The sequence below is a fragment of the Petromyzon marinus genome, unplaced genomic scaffold (genome assembly GCF_048934315.1).
Source record: "Petromyzon marinus isolate PM22_M1 ecotype Great Lakes invasive population unplaced genomic scaffold, UKy_Petmar_22M1.pri1.0 PM_G_Scaffold_25, whole genome shotgun sequence".
Taxonomy (NCBI): Eukaryota; Metazoa; Chordata; class Hyperoartia; order Petromyzontiformes; family Petromyzontidae; genus Petromyzon; species Petromyzon marinus.
In genome coordinates, this window is record NW_027422817.1 from 990,696 (window position 1) to 1,010,993 (window position 20,298).

General features: G+C 45.2%; 1 protein-coding gene across 5 annotated transcripts; it reads right to left on the reverse strand.

Moving 5' to 3' along the window:
* Positions 1-256: 256 nt before the first annotated feature.
* On the reverse strand, positions 257-19,693 carry LOC142913370 (uncharacterized). Of its 5 annotated transcripts, XR_012934638.1 has the most exons (9): positions 19,644-19,662; positions 17,985-18,081; positions 15,816-15,948; positions 11,653-11,837; positions 10,367-10,568; positions 8,304-8,482; positions 2,579-2,650; positions 911-975; positions 257-581 (listed from the first exon to the last, which is right to left on the reverse strand). XR_012934638.1 is itself a non-coding variant. In XM_076060898.1 (7 exons), exons 2-6 carry the CDS (start codon positions 15,865-15,867, stop codon positions 2,603-2,605), a joined length of 666 nt encoding a protein of 221 aa, XP_075917013.1. In that variant the 5' UTR covers positions 15,868-15,948; positions 19,644-19,693; the 3' UTR covers positions 257-581; positions 2,579-2,602. The 5 variants fall into 5 exon arrangements, 2 of the variants coding, with proteins under 2 accessions (XP_075917013.1, XP_075917014.1); XR_012934637.1 differs by lacking the exon at positions 17,985-18,081 and having other exon boundaries at positions 19,644-19,693; XR_012934639.1 differs by lacking the exon at positions 17,985-18,081 and having other exon boundaries at positions 2,575-2,650; positions 19,644-19,693.
* Positions 19,694-20,298: the final 605 nt, after the last annotated feature.

The window sequence follows — 20,298 nt, forward strand, 5'->3', positions numbered from 1 at the left end:
ATAAATATTCCTTTTGTAGTCAGACAGCCGAAATTGTGCGCTTAGAGTTTTGAGTTAACATTCATCTGGAAGATATGAAGGCTTCCAGGCATATTAATGACATTTTCCCTCTCATTGTGTGCCATAACAGCCCGTGGAGAGAAACCCTTCAGGTGCACTCTGTGCGTGAAGGCGTTTGCAGATTCATCAAATCTGATGAATTTGGGAAACTTTTTCACTACATCATGAATATATTAATAAGTATAGACGTGTAAGTCACGTGTGCATTCCTCTGTGCCTGACGTGTAGATGGTGTGGATATTATTTTTTATGTCTGCAGCTGACGCTTCCTCTACAGAATTGGTCTGATGGAGCAAAGGCACTCAGCGCAGCTCAGTACGACAAGTCAACAATGCGACCAGCGTGCATACAACATAATCTAATTATACGATGTGCATGGGCATCGTTGGGTATTCAAGAAAAGAACGAGGTTTTTGTAACGGATGCACCGGGGCTTCCCAAACTTGTCTCCGTTGTCTTGTGGCACTGGGCGGAGTCGGGATGCCCTCCGGATGTCTGCACTTTGACGCCGTTTGCAAAACCTTAAAGGGAAAAGAACCCCGCCACAAAGAACAAGGAATGAAGATCCGAAGGCCGGCGGTCTCTCCCCACCCACCGGCGGTCCCTCCCCACCACCCATCGGCGGTCCCTCCCCACCCACCGGCGGTCCCTCCCCACCCATCGGCGGTCCCTCCCCACCCACCGGCGGTCCCTCCCCACCCATCGGCGGTCTCTCCCCACCCATCGGCGGTCCCTCCCCACCCACCGGCGGTCCCTCCCCACCCATCGGCGGTCCCTCCCCACCCACCGGCGGTCCCTCCCCACCCATCGGCGGTCTCTCCCCACCCACCGGCGGTCCCTCCCCACCCACCGGCGGTCTCTCCCCACCCTTTCTCATCGTCTTCATCGGCCAAACCTCCACTTCCTCCCCCTCTCCTGCCGGGAAAACAACAACAATATATAATTGTTTTTTTACCCTTTTATCTGGCAACAAAACTGACACATTTTGTACAAGGAGTCGTGTTTACATTGACCACAATACCTGCGGTCGGAACGCAAACACAAAACACTGATAATGTATGTGGCACTGTCCTTGAAATTGATTGGTCCACACCTGAGACAGCTTTCTTTAGAGCCTCGTGCATACATTATCAGAGTTGTTGTTTTGTGTTTGCGTTCCGACCGCAGGTATAGTGGTCAATGTAAACATGACTCCTTGTAAAAAAAGGTGTCAGTTTTGTTGCCAGATAAAATGGTAAAAAAAACAATTATCATATTTTGTTACTGGCAAATGAGGTTTCCAATGGAACAACAACAACAATTACCATCGTCATCGTTGCCTGTAGATGGTTGTTGCCTTCAATGCCGTTGCAAAGTACCTTCGTCTTAGAGAAATCAATGTCGTGTGAGCCCACCACGTTAAAACAATGATCAGCACACGGCCGAGGTATTGGTCCTACCGTGTTTCAGATCTGACTTATTGTCACGAGAACGGTCCGAGACACGTCGCTTAGTTTCCCCAATGTAACGACAGCCTCAGACACAGCTTAGTTTGTAGACGCCGGGGTATTGCATGTCAGGGATCACATCCTTCACAGATGGGATCAGATCACGAATTTTATGTGCTGTGTTAAATCGAACCTGAATTTTGTGTTTGCTCATTGTTTTTTAATTATTTTTGGTGACCTCTTGCTATGTATGGCAAGGTGATGGTTTTGATTGGGTCCTCAGACGGTTCTTTCCCAACGGTTGGGGTGATAGCTTTACGGATTGTGTAGTCTGAATATCCATTCATCTTGAGAGCTTGGTGTACGTGTTCAAGTTCACTGGCTCGGTGATGACGGTTGGAAATACATTGAGCTCCATGGTGTAGAGCTTTGATGAGGGAATTCTTCTGGGAGGGATAGTGGTGGGAGTCAGGTTTTAGATAAGCATCCCGTATGGGTGGCTTTCCTGTAGACAGAGTGTCCCACTGAGCCATCTGGTCTCTTAAAACATCCAAGAACGGTAGCTTGCCATCCTTTTCCACTTCCATTGTGAATTTGATGTCTGGGTGTATGGAGAGTTGATGCGGTTGAGGAATCTGTTTAGTGCTGGTCGGCCATGTGGCTAGATGATGAATTTGTCATCCACGTACCACAAGGATGAACGTAGGGTGGATGCCTGGACGGCATTCCTTACAAAACTGTCCATGATAACACTGGCTAGGATTGGAGATAAGGGAGAACCCATTGGGGTACCTTCAACTTGTTTGCAGAATGTTCCATTCCAGGTAAAGTAAGCGTTGGTGAGGCAGTGTGTCACCAGGGCCGGTACATCAGCATTCAGCCCTTGTTGGACCAAATCTCCAATGCTTGCAATGGTGTCAGGCACAGGAACTTTGATAAACAAAGAGACTACATCAAAACTATCGCCAGCAGCAGCGGCGGTGGTGTTGGGAATGGTGATGGTGGAGCTCCTGGTGGTGGTGGTGGGGGTGGTGGTGTTGGGAATGGTGATGGTGGAGCTGCTGGTGGTGGTGGTGGCGGTGGCTACCTACACTCGGCAGAGACGGCGTCACTCATCAGCAGGCACTCGGGAACCAGGATTGGGGCGCTCCGTCGCTCCCTCGCTGGGGGAACGAGAACATCACGCGCAGGGTGGGGAGAAAAACTCAACAACGCACGGAACTCCGTTGACGCTTCCCGAAATACAACAACAGCAGCATCAAGCAGCAGCAAGCAGCAGCAGCATCGTCAGGTCTGTTGATGTTTCTGCTTGTTGTTGTTGTTGTCGTAGTTACCGGTGAAATGTCACCAGGTACTCGAATTGTAAAACGCTGTAGTGGATTTACTCTCCAACACACAACCAGTTAGTACTGAACTAGTATACTACACAATAGACTACACTATACACTACACTATAGACTACACTATACACTACACTGTACAGTACACTAAGTTTCAAGTTTCATTTATTAGGTATAGCCCTGTGAGCCATGCGGCTCTTAAGTCGGGTGCAACCGCAACAAACAAAACTTGAACACAGAACATCTTAAAGCGACAACGCGTAACAGAAACATCCTGGAATAAACCAGGAAATATTCCACTAAAAAAAACGTATTAAAACGCTGTGTGTTAAAATCAATGTGGTGCAAGCCAACAACAACAACAACCATAAGACAATTTAGATTAACCATATGTTTTCGAATCACCAAAATAAAGCTGTAAAAACAATGTAACAACAGTAATCATATACACTGTATACTACACTATAAACTACACTATAATTGTAAATGTTGTAGTGGATTTACTATCCAACACACAACCAGTTAGTACTGAACCAGTATACTACACTATAGACTACACTATACACTACACTGTACAGTACACTATACACTGTATACTACACTACACTATAAACTACACTATAATTGTAAATGTTGTAGTGGGTTTACTCTCCAACACACAACCAGTTAGTACTGAACTAGTAGACTACACTATACACTACACTGTACAGTACACTATACACTGTATACTACACTACACTATAAACTACACTATAATTGTAAATGTAGTGGATTTACTCTCCAACACACAAACGGTATGTGTTGAACTAGTAGACTACACTATACACTACACTGTACAGTACACTATACACTCCACTATACATGAAACTGTATACTACACTACACTATAAACTACATTATAATTTTTGATTTAAAGCTTTCGTGACTGCAGTAATTCATATTCTTAGTTTTTTCGGTAAAGTCACGTTGAAGAGAAACAAAATAACAAAATATATATAAAACAATAAAAAATTCTCACGACGTTTCGACCATAACTCAAACGGTCATCATCAGGTGTGTCGGTTTGCATAAATTTATTTTGAAAACGGCATATTTATTTATTTATATATAAATAACGTTTGCGTCACGTGCAAAGATTGGCTGTTTGCCAGGACTAGTCCATCTATTTTTTGAAAAGAGGAGGGGGGAGACGAAATTTGTTTTTATGTATGCTGTCTGAAAGCCACTGTAAGCGTGAACAATCAATCAAGAACTGAAATGATTTATCAAATCTTTCCAATGATTGCTAAGATAGAATCCATCTTCTCGGTTGAAATTGTCTCTGTGTTTGTATATGTGGATAGCCTCATGAACGAATCTCTCATGGAAGCCAGATGGCTTACAAAGAACCTCCGTCTTGGAAAAGTCAATGGCATGTGAGCCTACTGAATTAGAACAATGATCTGCTACGGCCGAGGTGTTGGTCCTACCGTGTTTAAGGTCTGCTTTATGTTCACGAATGCGGTCCGAGATATGGCGTTTGGTTTCTCCAATGTAACTACTACCACAGAGGCAACTTAGTTTGTAGACACCAGGGTATTGTATGTCCGGAATCACATCTTTTACAGACGGAACCAGATCACGGATTTTGTTATTTTGTTGTTTCTCTTCAACGTGACTTTACCGAAAAAACTAAGAATATGAATTACTGCAGTCACGAAAGCTTTAAATCAAAATTTAATCGCCTCTACGGGGAGGGTTTTCACATAACTTTAAGATCCTTCAACAAACTCCGGGATAAGAAAGCTCAGCTGATCGAGTCTCTCACCTTCCTGAAGAGATGCCGCGACTCTGGGGTAATACCAATCGCATTTACACTCACCTCTGCTACTGTAACTTCTTCTAATGCAAAACGAATTCTTTTCAAAACTAGCTTAGCTCTTATCTCAGAAAAAATCAGACTTATACGCACAGAACTAGATCAGTTAGACAAGACACTCTACAAATCACACTTATCATTGACGGCAATAATGTCCACATCGGATTGGGAACATGTAGACAATATGACTGCCTCTTCAGCTGCTACTATGTCGACCAAATGTAAGGAAAACCTGATTTCCAAATTTAACCTCCTATTCAACAAAAGACCGGACCCACACACCAAAAAGTTAGACGTTAATAAAGTCGTAATTAATCGCAGTAACAGTTCTATTTCCGATGGTCTGAAATCCGTTTTAGCTAAAGGTCTAAACTTTGCAGTCACACCTAAACACATACCAGTTAATGATATAATTGCCCAAGTAGACGTTGCTCTCAGGGGCCTGGGTCACATCGCTGCAGACGTAGCAAGATCTGAAATCGCTGCAACCCTCAAAAACGCTAAGATGCCAGCTAGCAACCTCAGCAAAAATGAGCGTTTTGAATTATATAAATTAAAAAAGAGGAATGATATTGTAGTTCTCTCAGCTGACAAAGGCAATGCTACTGTTATCATGGATAAAATAGAATACAACAACAAAATTAAAGAATTACTCGACGATGGTAGTTATACAAAAATAAAAAGAGATCCCACCAACAGCCTCGTCACACAAACCAACAAAATAATTTCTGATTCAACCGCATTAATTGATCAATCTAAACAGTTTTCATTGAAACCTTCTGCTGCCAGGCCACCAAGATTATACGGCTTACCAAAAATACATAAAGTTGATACACCTCTTCGTCCCATAGTCTCTACTATCAGCTCCCCCACCTACAAACTAGCTCGTTTTTTGTCTGAAATCCTGCGTCCTTTCACTGGAAAGACCACCTCTGCGGTACAAAATTCTACTCACCTGGTATCAACAATCAAGGGTATTTCCCTGTCCCCAGACGACCTGCTTGTCAGTTTTGATGTAGTTTCCTTATTCACCAAGGTTCCTGTACCTGACACCATTGCAATCATTGAAGACTTGGTTCATCAAGGACTAAACACTGAGGTACCCCCCCCTGGTGAGACACTGTTTAACCAATACATACTTCACTTGGAATGGAACTTTCTACAAACAAACTGAGGGCACCCCAATGGGCTCCCCCCTTTCTCCAGTTATAGCTAACATTTTCATGGAGAAATTTGAGACTGACGCCATCCAGACTGCCACTCTGCGCCCAACCTTATGGAAGAGGTACGTGGATGACACTTTTGTCATCTGGCCACATGGCCGGCCTGCTCTAGACCAATTCTTCGACCACATCAATTCCATACACCCAGCCATCAGATTTACCATGGAAGTCGAAATAGATGGCAAGATACCTTTTTTGGATGTCCTAATTAAAAAGAGACCTGATGGTTCAATGAGCCACTCTGTCTACAGGAAAGCTACCCATACGGATGCTTATCTGAAACCGGATTCCCACCACCATCCATCACAGAAGAATTCTCTCATCAAGACTTTGTATCATAGAGCCCAATGCATATCCGACCAGGAACACATAAGCAGTGAACTCAAGCACGTACACCAAGCTCTTAGGGCTAATGGTTACTCCGACTATACAATCCGCAAAGCTATCACTCAAACCATGAAGAAGAACCCTCTTGAGGAGCCTTTCAAAACCATCACTTTACCCTACATTGCTGGGATCACAAAAAAGATCTCCAAAATCTTGAATAAACACAAGATCCAGGTCCGTTTCAACACATTACATAAAATCCGTGATCTGGTTCCGTCTGTAAAAGATGTGATTCCGGACATACAATACCCTGGTGTCTACAAACTAAGTTGCCTCTGTGGTAGTAGTTACATTGGAGAAACCAAACGCCATATCTCGGACCGCATTCGTGAACATAAAGCAGACCTTAAACACGGTAGGACCAACACCTCGGCCGTAGCAGATCATTGTTCTAATTCAGTAGGCTCACATGCCATTGACTTTTCCAAGACGGAGGTTCTTTGTAAGCCATCTGGCTTCCATGAGAGATTCGTTCATGAGGCTATCCACATATACAAACACAGAGACAATTTCAACCGAGAAGATGGATTCTATCTTAGCAATCATTGGAAAGATTTGATAAATCATTTCAGTTCTTGATTGATTGTTCACGCTTACAGTGGCTTTCAGACAGCATACATAAAAACAAATTTCGTCTCCCCCCTCCTCTTTTCAAAAAATAGATGGACTAGTCCTGGCAAACAGCCAATCTTTGCGCGTGACGCAAACGTTATTTTTATATATATAAATAAATATGCCGTTTTCAAAATAAATTTATGCAAACCGACACACCTGATGATGACCGTTTGAGTTATGGTCGAAACGTCGTGAGAATTTTTTATTGTTTTATATATATATTTTGTTATTTTGTTGTTTCTCTTCAACGTGACTTTACCGAAAAAACTAAGAATATACATTATAATTGTAAATGTTGTAGTGGGTTTACTCTCCAACACACAACCAGTTAGTACTGAACTAGTAGACTACACTATACACTACACTGTACAGTACACTATACACTGTATACTACACTACACTATAAACTACACTATAATTGTAAATGTTGTAGTGGATTTACTCTCCAACACACAAACGGTATGTGTTGAACTCGTATACTACACTATACACTACACTGTACAGTACACTATACACTCCACTATACATGAAACTGTATACTACACTATAAACTACATTATAATTGTAAATGTTGTAGTGGGTTTACTCTCCAACACACAACCAGTTAGTACTGAACTAGTAGACTACACCATACACTACACTGTACAGTACACTAAACACTGTATACTACACTACACTATATACTACACTATAATTGTAAATGTTGTAGTGGATTTACTCTCCAACACACAAACGGTATGTGTTGAACTCGTATACTACACTATACACTACACTGTACAGTACACTATACACTCCACTATACATGAAACTGTATACTACACTACACTATAAACTACATTATAATTTTAAATGTTGTAGTGGGTTTACTCTCCAACACACAATCAGTTAGTACTGAACTAGTAGACTACACTATACACTACACTGTACAGTACACTAAACACTGTATACTACACTACACTATATACTAAACTATAATTGTAAATGTTGCAGTGGGTTTACGCTCCAACACACAACGAGTTAGTGTTGAACTAGTATACTACACTATACACTACACTGTATACTACACTATACACTACACGATAAACGAGTAACTACTGAGCACGTTTTGTTTATGTGACACAAACCTTACTAATTGGCTGTGTCAGGTGATGGCGGGTTTAACGACAGAGCATTTATATTTACACCATCTCACCCAAACAAACTCTACTATGGACAGGATCAAAATCTCGTGTTTAGAAAGAGAGAGACGCAGACTTCAAATGTACAGCAGACATCAGGGTCAGACCCATGACCTCCTGCATACCGGGCGAGGTAGTTAACATCTCCTAGCCACCGTGATGATGAGAGACACCACAAATTCAAAATACAGAACAGGTGGCGGGCGTCAGCGCACCTTGCAGACGAACGCGGCGACGACGGCAGCAGCCCCGGCCACCAAGCCCAGCGCTGTCAACGTCGCCACCGCCACCGCCTCCACCACCGCCGCCACCAGCCACGTCCCCTTCGTGGGCGAGGGGAGCGGCGCGGTCGCTGTGGGGTCGGAGGCGGCGTCGCCACCGCGCCGCCGCGGGGCTGACAGAGAACCGGGGCGGCGACGGAGAAGGGGCTCGGTGAGACCGGCACGCGGCGCCACCGGCTCAACGCGGCTTCGCGTTTTGTTCGTTCGCTGTTGTTGCTGCACCCAACCTGAGAGCCGCGCGGCTCGCAGGGCCGCGCCCGATAAAATGAAATGAAAAAAAAAACTTGAAACTTCGCCTGCGGCAAGGCAGGCAGGAGGATCAATCGCTAAAACGTGGCACTGCCTGGACACGGCTCACCGGGGGGAGGGGGGGGCATCTTCACCGTTATCACTCTAACCCCGCACGCTCTCTTCTAAGGGCGTCGACAACAACAACAACACGGCGCTTGTCGCCAGGCTCGGCGCACTTGAAGACTGGCGGTAGGTCACGGGGACAGACCCAGCAGCAGGCGCCGTGGGGTCGACCGATGCGCACCAGACGTGCGACGTTATCACGCAGGACGCTCAAGAGTATCAAAGGCAAAAATCCCCCTGTACAGCCTCGACAGACGGTTAGGTCAAGTGCCGCTAGCGAGCAGCGGCAATGGAAGCTGGCACGCCACACCAGGGTGGGTGTCCAGCACCACGCCTGCCCGGCTCGCCTTTGTCTCCCCAGCGGCGGTGTTTACAAACCGCACCAGGGAACTCGTTTCAGGCCGACGCCGGATCAAATCACCGTCACCGGCGTTGGCCGCGAACGGGAATCGAACTCGGGCCGCCAGATTCGTAGCAGCAGCAGCAGCGTAGCGCTAACCGCCAACGCTGCTGCTCCCCGCTCGGGCCGTCGCACGGGATGACACCGGCTTCATCCCTCGGGCCCGCGTGAATCGTGTTACACGAGAATTCTCCCCTCGCGCGCACGCCACCGGTACACTGCAGGCAGGCCTCCCTTAGTGCTCGAGGTGCGGCCCCCTGGGAAAAGTGAGCGCTAAAGGAATCCTCGTTAAAGGGGGGCGGTGGGGGGAGTCGTTATGCTCGCGTGTATAGATGGTAAGCGCGATATCAGAATTTACAAATATAATTTATATTTCGATTTAAAGCTTTCGTGACTGCAAGGATTCATCTTCTTTGGTTCTTTCGGTAAAGTCACCACGTAGAATGAGAATAAAATATTATTGTGTTATTTTATTTTATCAATTTATTATTTTATTCTCAATCTGCGTGACTTTACCAAAAGAACCAAAGAAGATAATTTATATTATTATAATAATTGATCACAGGGACTCCCTACTTAAGAAACGTCCTACTAGGAACTTTCAGAGATACGAACAAACCGGGTACCCGTGTGTCCGGTCGCCTAATTTGGACCGAGAGTCCCAAGCTCAACAGACGGCGGCAGTGGCGTCTGCAACATCTTCAGGACGTGACGAACGGAAAGGGGTAAAAAAGCAGCCTCTTCTTTTCGTCATCATCGTGAGACCGCCAAAAAGGTTCCCGTAGATATATAAAACCAACCCACACTCTTTGGTTCTATTCGGTAAAGTCACGTAGGTAAAAATAAAATAGCAAAAAATCACGACGTTTCGACCGCAACGCGAGCGATCATCATCAGGTGTGAAAACCACAGCAAAAAACATTTGGAAAAAAAAGTGTCTAATGGCAGGAGTTTAGCCATTGTGAGCCAGATTGAGGCGTCGATATGGATTGGTGATGTTGAAAGAATGGTCCCGGTGTTGGTTTCAAGTTCACTGGCGGTGCCTTGTTTATTGGGGACGGATTTTTTTAAGAGGATGCCCCTTTGGATTTTAATTGACCGGGGTTGGGTGGAGTTACCGTTGAGGTTTTTGGAGTCCCCCTCAAATCTATAATAAAACCAACCCACACCCACCCACCCATCTTTTGCCAAGCGGCCCTTCGTGATCGGACGGTCCCCCCAAAACGCCGCTCGCTCCGTTCACCTGCGACCGTCACGTTCAGCGTCGCCTCCCGTGCCACTGCAACGTCCTCCGTGTTGCACCGCCCGCAGACCACCATGCACCCAATCACGGGGCCGAGGCCCGCGGAGACGCGCCGGAGCCTCACGGAGCAGTCGCCCTTCGCCACGTCGCCCACGAGCGCGGCCACCCCGACGCCGACGACGTCGACGCCCGAGTTGTAGATCTGCGGACGAGAAAAAAGGAAAGGGCCGCGATCCGGTGTTGCCGCCCGCCTGCCCGCCCGCCCGCCCGTCTCCGGCCCGTCTCTCCCGAGCGTCCCACAGCGGCTCCCGGCGGCTCGCGCAGCGTTCCCAGACTCCGGTGCGGAGGAGGCGGCGAAGTTTCGCGATGCACGACTTTTTTATTTTGTTTGATTCCTGCAGCGTACGAATTCGGCCGCGATTTGATTGATGCCCGATTGGCTGTGGCCCCGCCGTCATCCGCTTAAGTAGGCGGAGCCTTCTGCTGGGCAGGGGCAGTAAAGTGTTATCACTCGGCATGCGCGTCTCGTCAGTGACATGTAAATATTCTTTGGGTCTTCCGGTAAAAGTCACGCAGATAAGTTCAAAGAAAATGAACCTATCTACGTGACTTTGCCGAAAGAAGGGAAATAATAAAATAATAAAACATAATAACATTATTAGGTTTTATTTTTATAATTTTATTGTTTCCCTTCTACGTGGTGACTTTACCGAAAGAACCAAGAAGATGAATCCCTGCAGTCACGAAAACTTTAAATCAAAATTTTACCGAAAGACCCAAAGAATATGAACTCGTGAAGTCACGAAAGCCTTAAGTCTAGTAATGTATAACTTATATTAGTGGTTTCTGGCATAGAGATCCACAGAAACTGGTTAAAGTTATGGATTATCCGTGACTTTGAATTATCCACGGCCGTCTTCCCGATCTGTAAGTGCGGATAATCAAAGAGTCCACTTTATTTGTTTGGAACATCGCACGCTCTTTCCTTGTGCACGTGGGGCTTTATCCCTTGGGTGTGCCAGTTTCATTCAATAGGAAGCCGTTCAATTACGAAATTAGGCAAACTTCTTAAAACAAGATCCTTATTTAAAACAAAAAAAGTGGCACTCGACGAGACGTTAGCTGGGTCACTGAGTGACACCGTCACTTCTCCGGAGCAAAACAAAACACGCGCAAATAACGCGCCGCCGGTTAAACAGAAACCGCGGCGTGTCAATGCCAGCGGCGACACGGACGGGGGAGTCAAGTCGTTCAAAGTTAGAGCCGGGATGAGGTCCGCCCGTCACCTGGACGACGTCGCCGATGGACGTGTTCTTCGAGTAGAACGCGGGCAACACGGACCACTTGACGATGACGTGATTCAGGTCGGTCGGCGGCGGTGAGAAAGAGCAGTTGATGGTCAAGCTCACCCCCTCCGTCACGTCCAGCCTCTCCGGCAGGGAGAGCCGGAGCTTTGCTGCGAACGTTACATCTGCACGGGAAGAGAGGAGAGAAAGAGTTCAACACGTAGTAGGCTTTCGCGACCAATATTATTCATAATAAAGGTTTTTGGGTTAGATCGCGTTATTTATAAATGTGTCGTAACCCTCCACCACCCGACACGGCCAATCGACAAAAAATAAAGTGTCACGTTAACAAAAGACAAATAGTTCACTAATTTGGCCCCACACCGGTGTGTTGAAGAGTGAATCCACAACATTTACAGTTTGAGTATTATTAAATAATACATATTACAATTCCTTATAGGGGAAACACATACTAATTAACGGATTACTAACGTAGCATATAATCACAATAACACACATTACAACTAATTACTAATCTACAACTCATTACTAATCATAACCATTGACTGATTACCAATCGATTATATAATTACAATCCCCCCCCCCCTCCGCCTCTAATCACTGCACCTGATATGAGTTAAATGATGACGTCACCCTGCTGCTGCTCTATTTAAGACCGGGAGCAAGCGAGGGCTTGACCATTCTGGCGAATTGCCCGATGATGCTGGATGTAATTACCAGCGAAACGTCACAGTACTACTCACACTGTAAATGTTGTGGATTCACTCAACACACCGGTGGGGCTAAAGTAGTGAACTATTTGTCTTTTGTCAACGTGACACTTTTTTTTGCTAATTGCCCGTGTCGGGTGGTGGAGGGTTACGGCACATTTATAAATAACGCAATCTAACCCAAAAACAACCTTTATTATTAATTATTATGAGGAGAGAGACCGGTTCACGCCCATCACAGATGTCGAACGCAGAGGCCGCTGCTCACGCTCGTCTTGCCGCTGTTCTTGCTGAGCTGCCCTTTAACTCGGGTAATTCCCCTTGTGCGACAGAATCCTGGGGAGGGGGGGGCACCTGAGTTAAACAATAAAAAATAAGCTTCATAGCTCAGCGAATTCCTCCAGGATAAATCAAGATCCCTGATTCTGAAATGATTGGGCAGGGATGTTGTCGTTAACTTGTACTTATCAGGTTTTAATAAGAAAATACCGGAGCATGTCATCAAGCAGATTGCAATTGCAGCAAGATCCGAAATTCCATAAAAAATACACGATAAAAACTAAACTATTTTTCTTATTAATCAAGGTAAGGCCCCACTGAGTTATGTGGCTCTTTGTCAGAAGCGACCTGGCCACAAGTGATAGCCCAACTTAATGACTTGTCATTGTGTGGAAATGTATAGCAGCCAAGAAACTCTGAATGCGTGATGTTGTTTCTAAATGTGGAGGAAGAAACTGGAGGACTGGGAGAAAAATCCACGGGACAACAGTGAGAGACAGACGCAAACTCCAAATATACAGCAGCAGCAGGCGCCAAGGTCGGGATCGAACCCACGACCTCCTGTAGACCAGGCGAGGTAGTTAACATCTCCTAGCCACCATGATGATGAGAGAGACACGCAAACTCCAAATATACAGCAGCAGCAGGCTTCAAGGTCGGGATCGAACCCACAACCTGCTGTAGACCAGGCGAGGTAGTTAACATCTCCTAGCCACCGTGATGATGAGAGAGACACGCAAACTCCAAATATACAGCAGCAGCAGGCGTCAAGGTCGGGATCGAACCCACGACCTCCTGTAGACCAGGCGAGGTAGTTAACATCTCCTAGCCACCATGATGATGAGAGACACGCAAACTCCAAATATACAGCAGCAGCAGGCGTCGTCAGGGTCAGGCTCGAACCCACGACCTCCTGTAGACCAGGCGAGGTAGTTGACATCTCCTAGCCACCGTGATGATGAGAGAGACACGCAAACTCCAAATATACAGCAGCAGCAGCAGGCGTCGTCAGGGTCAGGCTCGAACCCACGACCTCCTGTAGACCAGGCGAGGTAGTTAACATCTCATAGCCACCGTGATGATAAGAGAGACACGCAAACTCCAAATATACAGCAGCAGCAGGCGTCAAGGTCGGGATCTAACCCACGACCTCCTGTAGACCAGGCGAGGTAGTTGACAGCTCCTAGCCACTGTGGCACCTGGAGAGCTCCAAACTTGAGAGGCTTGTCTTTACCCGTGGGGTCAATGTTGGGACGTGTTTTTTATTATCTCTAACTGGGAATTGCACAACTCAGACTTGGGAAAGCTATTCTGTGCGCAGGCGCCTGCTCCCACACCGTGCCCTCACGCAGACAGATCGAATGCCGCGTGGACAAACGGATTTCGCGGCGCGATGCGGAGGGATTTTCAGATTTTGTTTCAGATTTTTTTTTTGTTTAAACAAGCGAGAACTTGCAGCGCAGCGACCGTTATACGCAAACGACTGCGTGGCTCGGGGGGGTCAACGTGAGCGGCTCTCAGTCGGAGGCGCTGAGTTGCGTCCATCGCCCTCCGGGGTCGATTAATGATCTATGATAAAAATAAGAACTGGTTTTTACCCTTTCTCTGGCAATCAAAGAGGAGTTGTGTTAAGATGTTCCAACACCAAATAGACACCTTTTGCGGGGAACCAAGTCTGCAAATGACCACACATACGGTACGTGTGGTGACCATGCAAACAACCTCTGATAATATATGCGGTGCTTTAATAATAGTAACTTAACTGTATATTCTTGGTTCATATTCTTGGTTCTTTCGGTAAAGTCACCACGTAGAAGGGAAACAATAAAAACATTGCTTGCCGTGGTTTTTCACACCTGATGATGATTGCTTCTTGTGTTGCAGTCGAAACGTCGTGATTTAATTGTATTGTTTATTATTTTTATTATTCTATTGTTTCCCTTCTACGTGGTGGTGACTTTACCGAAAGAACCAAGAATATGAATCCCTGCAGTCACGAAAGCTTTAAATAAAAAAAGTAACGTGACTATAATGTTATATGCATTGTCTTTGAGAAAGCGATTGGTCTACACCAGAGACACCCTTGTTCTTAATGGTCTAGCCTCACCATTGTCAGACCAGGGAACGCCAACAATAGCACAAAGACAATGCGCTAGTTCCAGATTTGAAGCTTTCGTGACTGCGAGGATTCATACTCTTTGTTTTCTTCGGGAAAGTCACGTGGGTAAAAAAAATCAATAAATGAAAACTAAATTAAATCATTTAATTTAGTTGTTTAATTAAGCTGTTTTCATTTATTTTATAGATTTTTTTTTTACCTACGTGACTTTACCCGAAAAAAACAAAGAGTACAATGCACTATATATTTTTTTTTAACAGAGCATGTCTGTTTGCATGTTCAACACAAGTACGTGTAGCTGATGCAGTAATTGATTCCTTGACAAAGTTATCTATTTGGTATTTCAACATAATAACATGTTTTCTTGGTCATTTCGGTAAAGTCACATAGAAGGGAATTTTATTGTTTTATATTTTTATTATTTTATTGTTTCCCTTCTACATGGTGACTTTTCCCGAAAGAACCAAGGATATGAATGCCTGCAGTCACGAAAGCTTTAAATCAAAACATAATAACATCTGTTTTCTCGGTCAAAAGGGTCAAACCTATTCTTATATTTAATACTTTGATACTGGTGAAAAGGTATCCCATGATAGAGCTGCTCACCCCAAGCTATGAATGCTCCGATACGTGTGGCATTCTCCTGTAGCTCGCCATTGCTCAAGCGCAGGCCCTGGGCTGTTTATTTGTTCAATGCACAGAACACTGGCGATTCCAGCCACCCTATTAGCCTCTCCAAATGATGAACTTTGCTGATAACCGCGATGTCGGAAACCTGCTGCCACAACTACGGATTATACGATGGCGGTGCTGACGCGTCTACGGATGACAATGATGACGCTTGACAAGATGATGCCGAACAACGGCGTCAATGACGATTACCGTCACGGTGACGCTTGCTGGATGCTGCCGCTGCGGTTTCTTATTCACGTTTTTGTTTCGTTGCGGTTGCAACCCGATTCAAGAGCCGCATGGCTCACAGGGCTCTAACCAATAAGCGAACTGGACTGGTCGGTGTTCACGGCGGTTGTCACCTCGGACCGCGACGGAGGCCAGAAGGAGCACCGCTAGACACCGCGGCAACATGGCGTGGCCGGCGCGTTCTTGCTGCTGCCGCTGGTGTAGCTGGTACACCACCACCGTCCCCTTCTCCTCCCGCCGTTAACCCTGTGTATGTTGCGTATTAAAACACAATGCATTTCACACCATTACATTATTAATTAAGACGATGCATATAACACTACAATGACATTATACAATACAAATAGGTTAACATCTCTAACCTGCAATAAGTCGATCAGACACCATCCTTCCACCGCGCTTCATATTTTAGACCTTAATAATTCACAGTATTTTATAGCATTGAAATGGACGTTCACATTCAGCTCTGAGGCGGCGACCATTGGTTCTTGTACCTCGTCAACAACACCAGCGTTATCGACTGTTACATCACAGCAACATCGCACTCTCCTCACCAAAACACATTTACAGTGGCACCTCGGTGTACGACCGCTTTGGAATACGTCGAATTTGGTCCACGTCGTGTATTTGACGAGAGAAAAAATGTCTTGGGATACGTCTTGCTTGTGATACGACGCGCTTGCTAGAACTTGTATGGGTCGAGATGAGTCACCGCGTACAGTAGACCCCGTTCACGACTTAAACAAAGCGCCGCTCCTCAGTCTGCCTCTCCAGTAGATCTCGTTCAGTGCGCAACCCTTTTGCTACAACTCTCCGTGAATTTCCACGTGGTGTTTTTTTGTCATTTTAACGTAAATTTTTTTGCCGAATTCATTCAAGAAGGTTCGTGAGGAAAGCCAAGCTGCGAAGAAAATGTTGAGGATCACTGTCGACGTGAAAAAAGAGATCGTAGAAAAAAGTATGACAGCGGCGTGCGCATAACTGATCTTGCGGTGGCGTCGCGTATATGCCGAGAGCAACAATTTAGACGATTGTGAAGAAAACAAAACGAAGCCATCGAATCAGCTAACGTTGCAAAGGGGGTGAAATTTATATCAAACACAAAGATCACGGACATCAGAGCAAGTAGAAACATTGTTATTAATATGGCTAAACGAAAAACGGTTAGCCGGCGATAGCCTTTCAGAGGCTACAATTTGGGAGAAGGCAAAAATGTTGCATGCCGATCTTTTAAAAGACGTGCCAGGAACGAGTGAAGATTTTAGTGAAGTGTTTAAAGCCAGCCATGGCTGGTTTGATTATTTCAAGAAGAGGACTGGCATACATAGTGTTGTGAGGCATTGGGGAGGGCGGCCAGTGCCAACAAAGACGCTGCAAAGGAATCCGTTACCGAGTTTGGGGAGTTTGTAGAGGCTGAGGGTTTTGTTTCCCAACAAGTTTTAATTGTGACGAGCCAGGGCTGTTTCGGAAGAAAATGCCAAACAGGACCTATATCACACAAGAGGAGATGGCATTGGCAGGGCACAAGCCAACGAATGACAGGCTAACTCTCTTGTTGTGTGGCAATACAAAGTGGGGATTTTAAACTCAAGCCTCTACTAATCATCCACTCGGAGAACCCGAGGGGTTTTAAAAATAAAAAAACATAATGAACAAAAAACCCAGTTACCAGTCATGTGGAGGTCAAACTCAAAGGCTTGGGTGACGAGACAATTCTTCAGTGAGTGCTTCAATGTTGTGTTTGGGCCAAGTGTAAAAAAAAATATTCAGAGAAGCAACAACTGCCTCTAAAGGCCCTCCTCCTTCAGGACAATGCTCCTGCACACCCACCAAGCTTGCAGGACGACGTGCTGCCGGCAGTTCGACTTCATCACTGTGAAGTTTGTGCCCCCTAATACGACTCCTCTCATTCAGCCCATGGACCAGCAGGTCGTTTCAAATTTTAAATAAACTGTATACCAAAGCACTCTTTCAGAGGTGCTTTGAAGTGACCTCTGACCCAGAATTGACCCTCAGAGAGTTTCTGGAAAAGAGCATTTTAATATTGTGCACTGTATAACTCTTATACACAAACACCTGGCAGGAAGTTTCCTATAAGACCATGAACTCTGCCTGGAGGAATTTGTGGCCAGAAGCCGTAACTGAAAGGGACTTTGAGGGCTTTGAGGCTGTGCCTATTGTGGAGGATGTTGTCTCTCTGGGCAGGTCCATGGGCCTGGAGGTCAATGGTGATGATGATGTGGAGGAGTTAGTGGAGGAGCACAAGGAAGAGCTGTACCCACTGTGGAGCTGTGGCAGCTTGAGAGGGAGGAACACCAGGTGAAGATGGAGGCACTCTCTTCAGGCGATGAGGAGGAGATAGAGGAAGCCCCCACTTCACTGATCAAAGAAACGTGTGTAAAATGCATGGAAGTGCAAAGTGTTGCAAGAAAAATACCACCCCAATAAAGCTCTGACAAGGCCGTAAGAGTATTGTGTGGAATGACCAGACAATGTCACACTTCAGGAACGTTCTTAGAAGAAGGCAAAAAAACAAACGTCAATGGACAGGCTTTTAGTAAAACTCAAACCTGGTGAGCCTCAACCAGGGCCGAGTCAAGAAAAAAGACAGAAGAGATTAAAAAAAAATCCCCCAGAATTTCAGCTTCCTGAAGTTTTAATGGAAGGGGAATTCTCCTTCCAAAGAATAACATCTCCTCCTGCTCCTCCTGCTCCTCCTCCTGACCACTATCCTCGTAGGCTATCAACTCCTCTCAGCGAGGTAAAGTGACGTTAAATTTTATTTCAATTTATTTATGCATTTATTTTAATGTATGTATGCATTTTAGTAATAAGTAGAGTCTAAATTCTTAGCTCTTTCGGTAAAGTCACGTTGAAGGGAAACAATATATTGTTTTATATATATTTTATATATTATTATTGTTTCCCTTCAACGTGACTTTACCGAAAGAGCTAAGAATAAGAATTACTGCAGTCACGACATCTTTAAATCAAAAGTAGAGTCTACATTATATTATACAACTCCACTAATGTATAATATGCCATATAAAATATCATTTCTTACACTCTGGAACGGATTATTTCCTTTCACTTTATTTCTTATGGGGAAAAATTGCGTTTGGTGTTCGTCATTTTGGGTATAAGTCCTCCTACCTTCTGGGACGATTTAACGACGCGTACCGAGGTACCACTGTACGTTGTTGTTACTATTAACAAGGCGTTATCGACTATTACATCATAACAACATCGCACTTTCCTCACCAAAACGCTCTAAAGCCATCTTCCAACTCGGTCGCGTCGATGTCATTCCGATTTGGATCGATAAAAGAAGCGATGAATACAGTATTAGTAGTACTGTAATCATTATCATTAATAACCACATCTTGTTACGCTCCAATTGATTTTCCAGCGCAAAAAAGGCGGGAAAACCCCCAACAGCAAAGTTAACGTCTAAAAGCTCACAAGACGCTCATTATACTTGTAACTTTTAACATTTAAGACCTTAATTATTATAAAGATTTTGTTTATATCATTAAACAATCGACGATAACACCTCGGGCTCTCTAAGGCAGCCGCAGTCACCAATCACCGAGTGTTGTTTAATCGATGTCGGTGATGTAGAGTTCATTTTAAATGTATAAAAGTTAATAATGTATATAAGTTAATAATAAATAAAAGTTAATAATAAATATAAGTTAATAATAAATAAAAGTTTATAATAAATACAAGTTAATAATAAATAAGTTAATAATAAACACAAGTTAATAATAAATAAAAGTTAATAATAAGTATAAGTTAATAATAAATGTATAAAAGTTAATAATAAATATAAGTTAATAATAAAAGTATACAAGTTAATAATAAGTATAAGTTAATAATAAATACAAGTTAATAATAAATAAAAGTTCATAATAAATGTATAAAAGTGTTGTGGTGCTTACCAGCGTTGCCAAGTGCTACTGACGGAGTGAAGGCCCTCGAGGCGTGTCACGTGGTCTACAGGACCACGTGGGGGGGTGGGGGAGTGGCCTCGAGGACGGCCCCCTCTTGGGGGGACCAATCAGTGGCCGCCTCGTGCGAAATGCGCGCGCGTGCGCGTGAGTGGGTGGGTGGGGGGGAGGGAGGAGCGGTGGTCAGCGAGTCACCCCACGACCCCGGCCACCCGAGTTCGATTCCCGCTCACGGACAACACCGTCAGTGACGATTATTCTGAACCGGTCCTGGGACTCCCCTAGGTCGACTCGGCCTCAAATGAGCACCCTGGGTGCCTGTGCGTAGTAAACGTCGCGACTGGGGAGACAAAGGCGGACGGGCGCGTGGCGTTGGCCACGGTGTGCCGTGTCGGCCTTAATAGGCGCTCGCTAACAATACCCCCGGTAGTCTGTCAGGGCTACACGGGGGATCTGTGTGTGTGTGTAAAGGCGCAGCCCCTGCAATTGCTTGCTCAGACCACTCACGGCTGGCGGAGGAGACTTTGACCGGAAGCTTCAATCACAACGTGCATTGTTTTTACCATGAAAAATCAGTATTATTGACTCGTGCGGTGGTGAGTCGTTTTGCTATTTGTGCACCACTGACAGCGCAGCATCACCACGT

Coding starts and splice junctions, on each gene's coding strand:
- LOC142913370 (XM_076060898.1), bottom strand. CDS start 15,867: ATGTTGCCGCGGTGTCTAGCGGTGCTCCTTCTGGCCTCCGTCGCGGTC. Junction 11,838..15,815: donor GGCCTCCGTCGCGGTCCGAG/GTGACAACCGCC, acceptor CTTCCCGTGCAG/ATGTAACGTTCGCAGCAAAG. Junction 10,569..11,652: donor CCATCGGCGACGTCGTCCAG/GTGACGGGCGGA, acceptor TCTCGTCCGCAG/ATCTACAACTCGGGCGTCGA.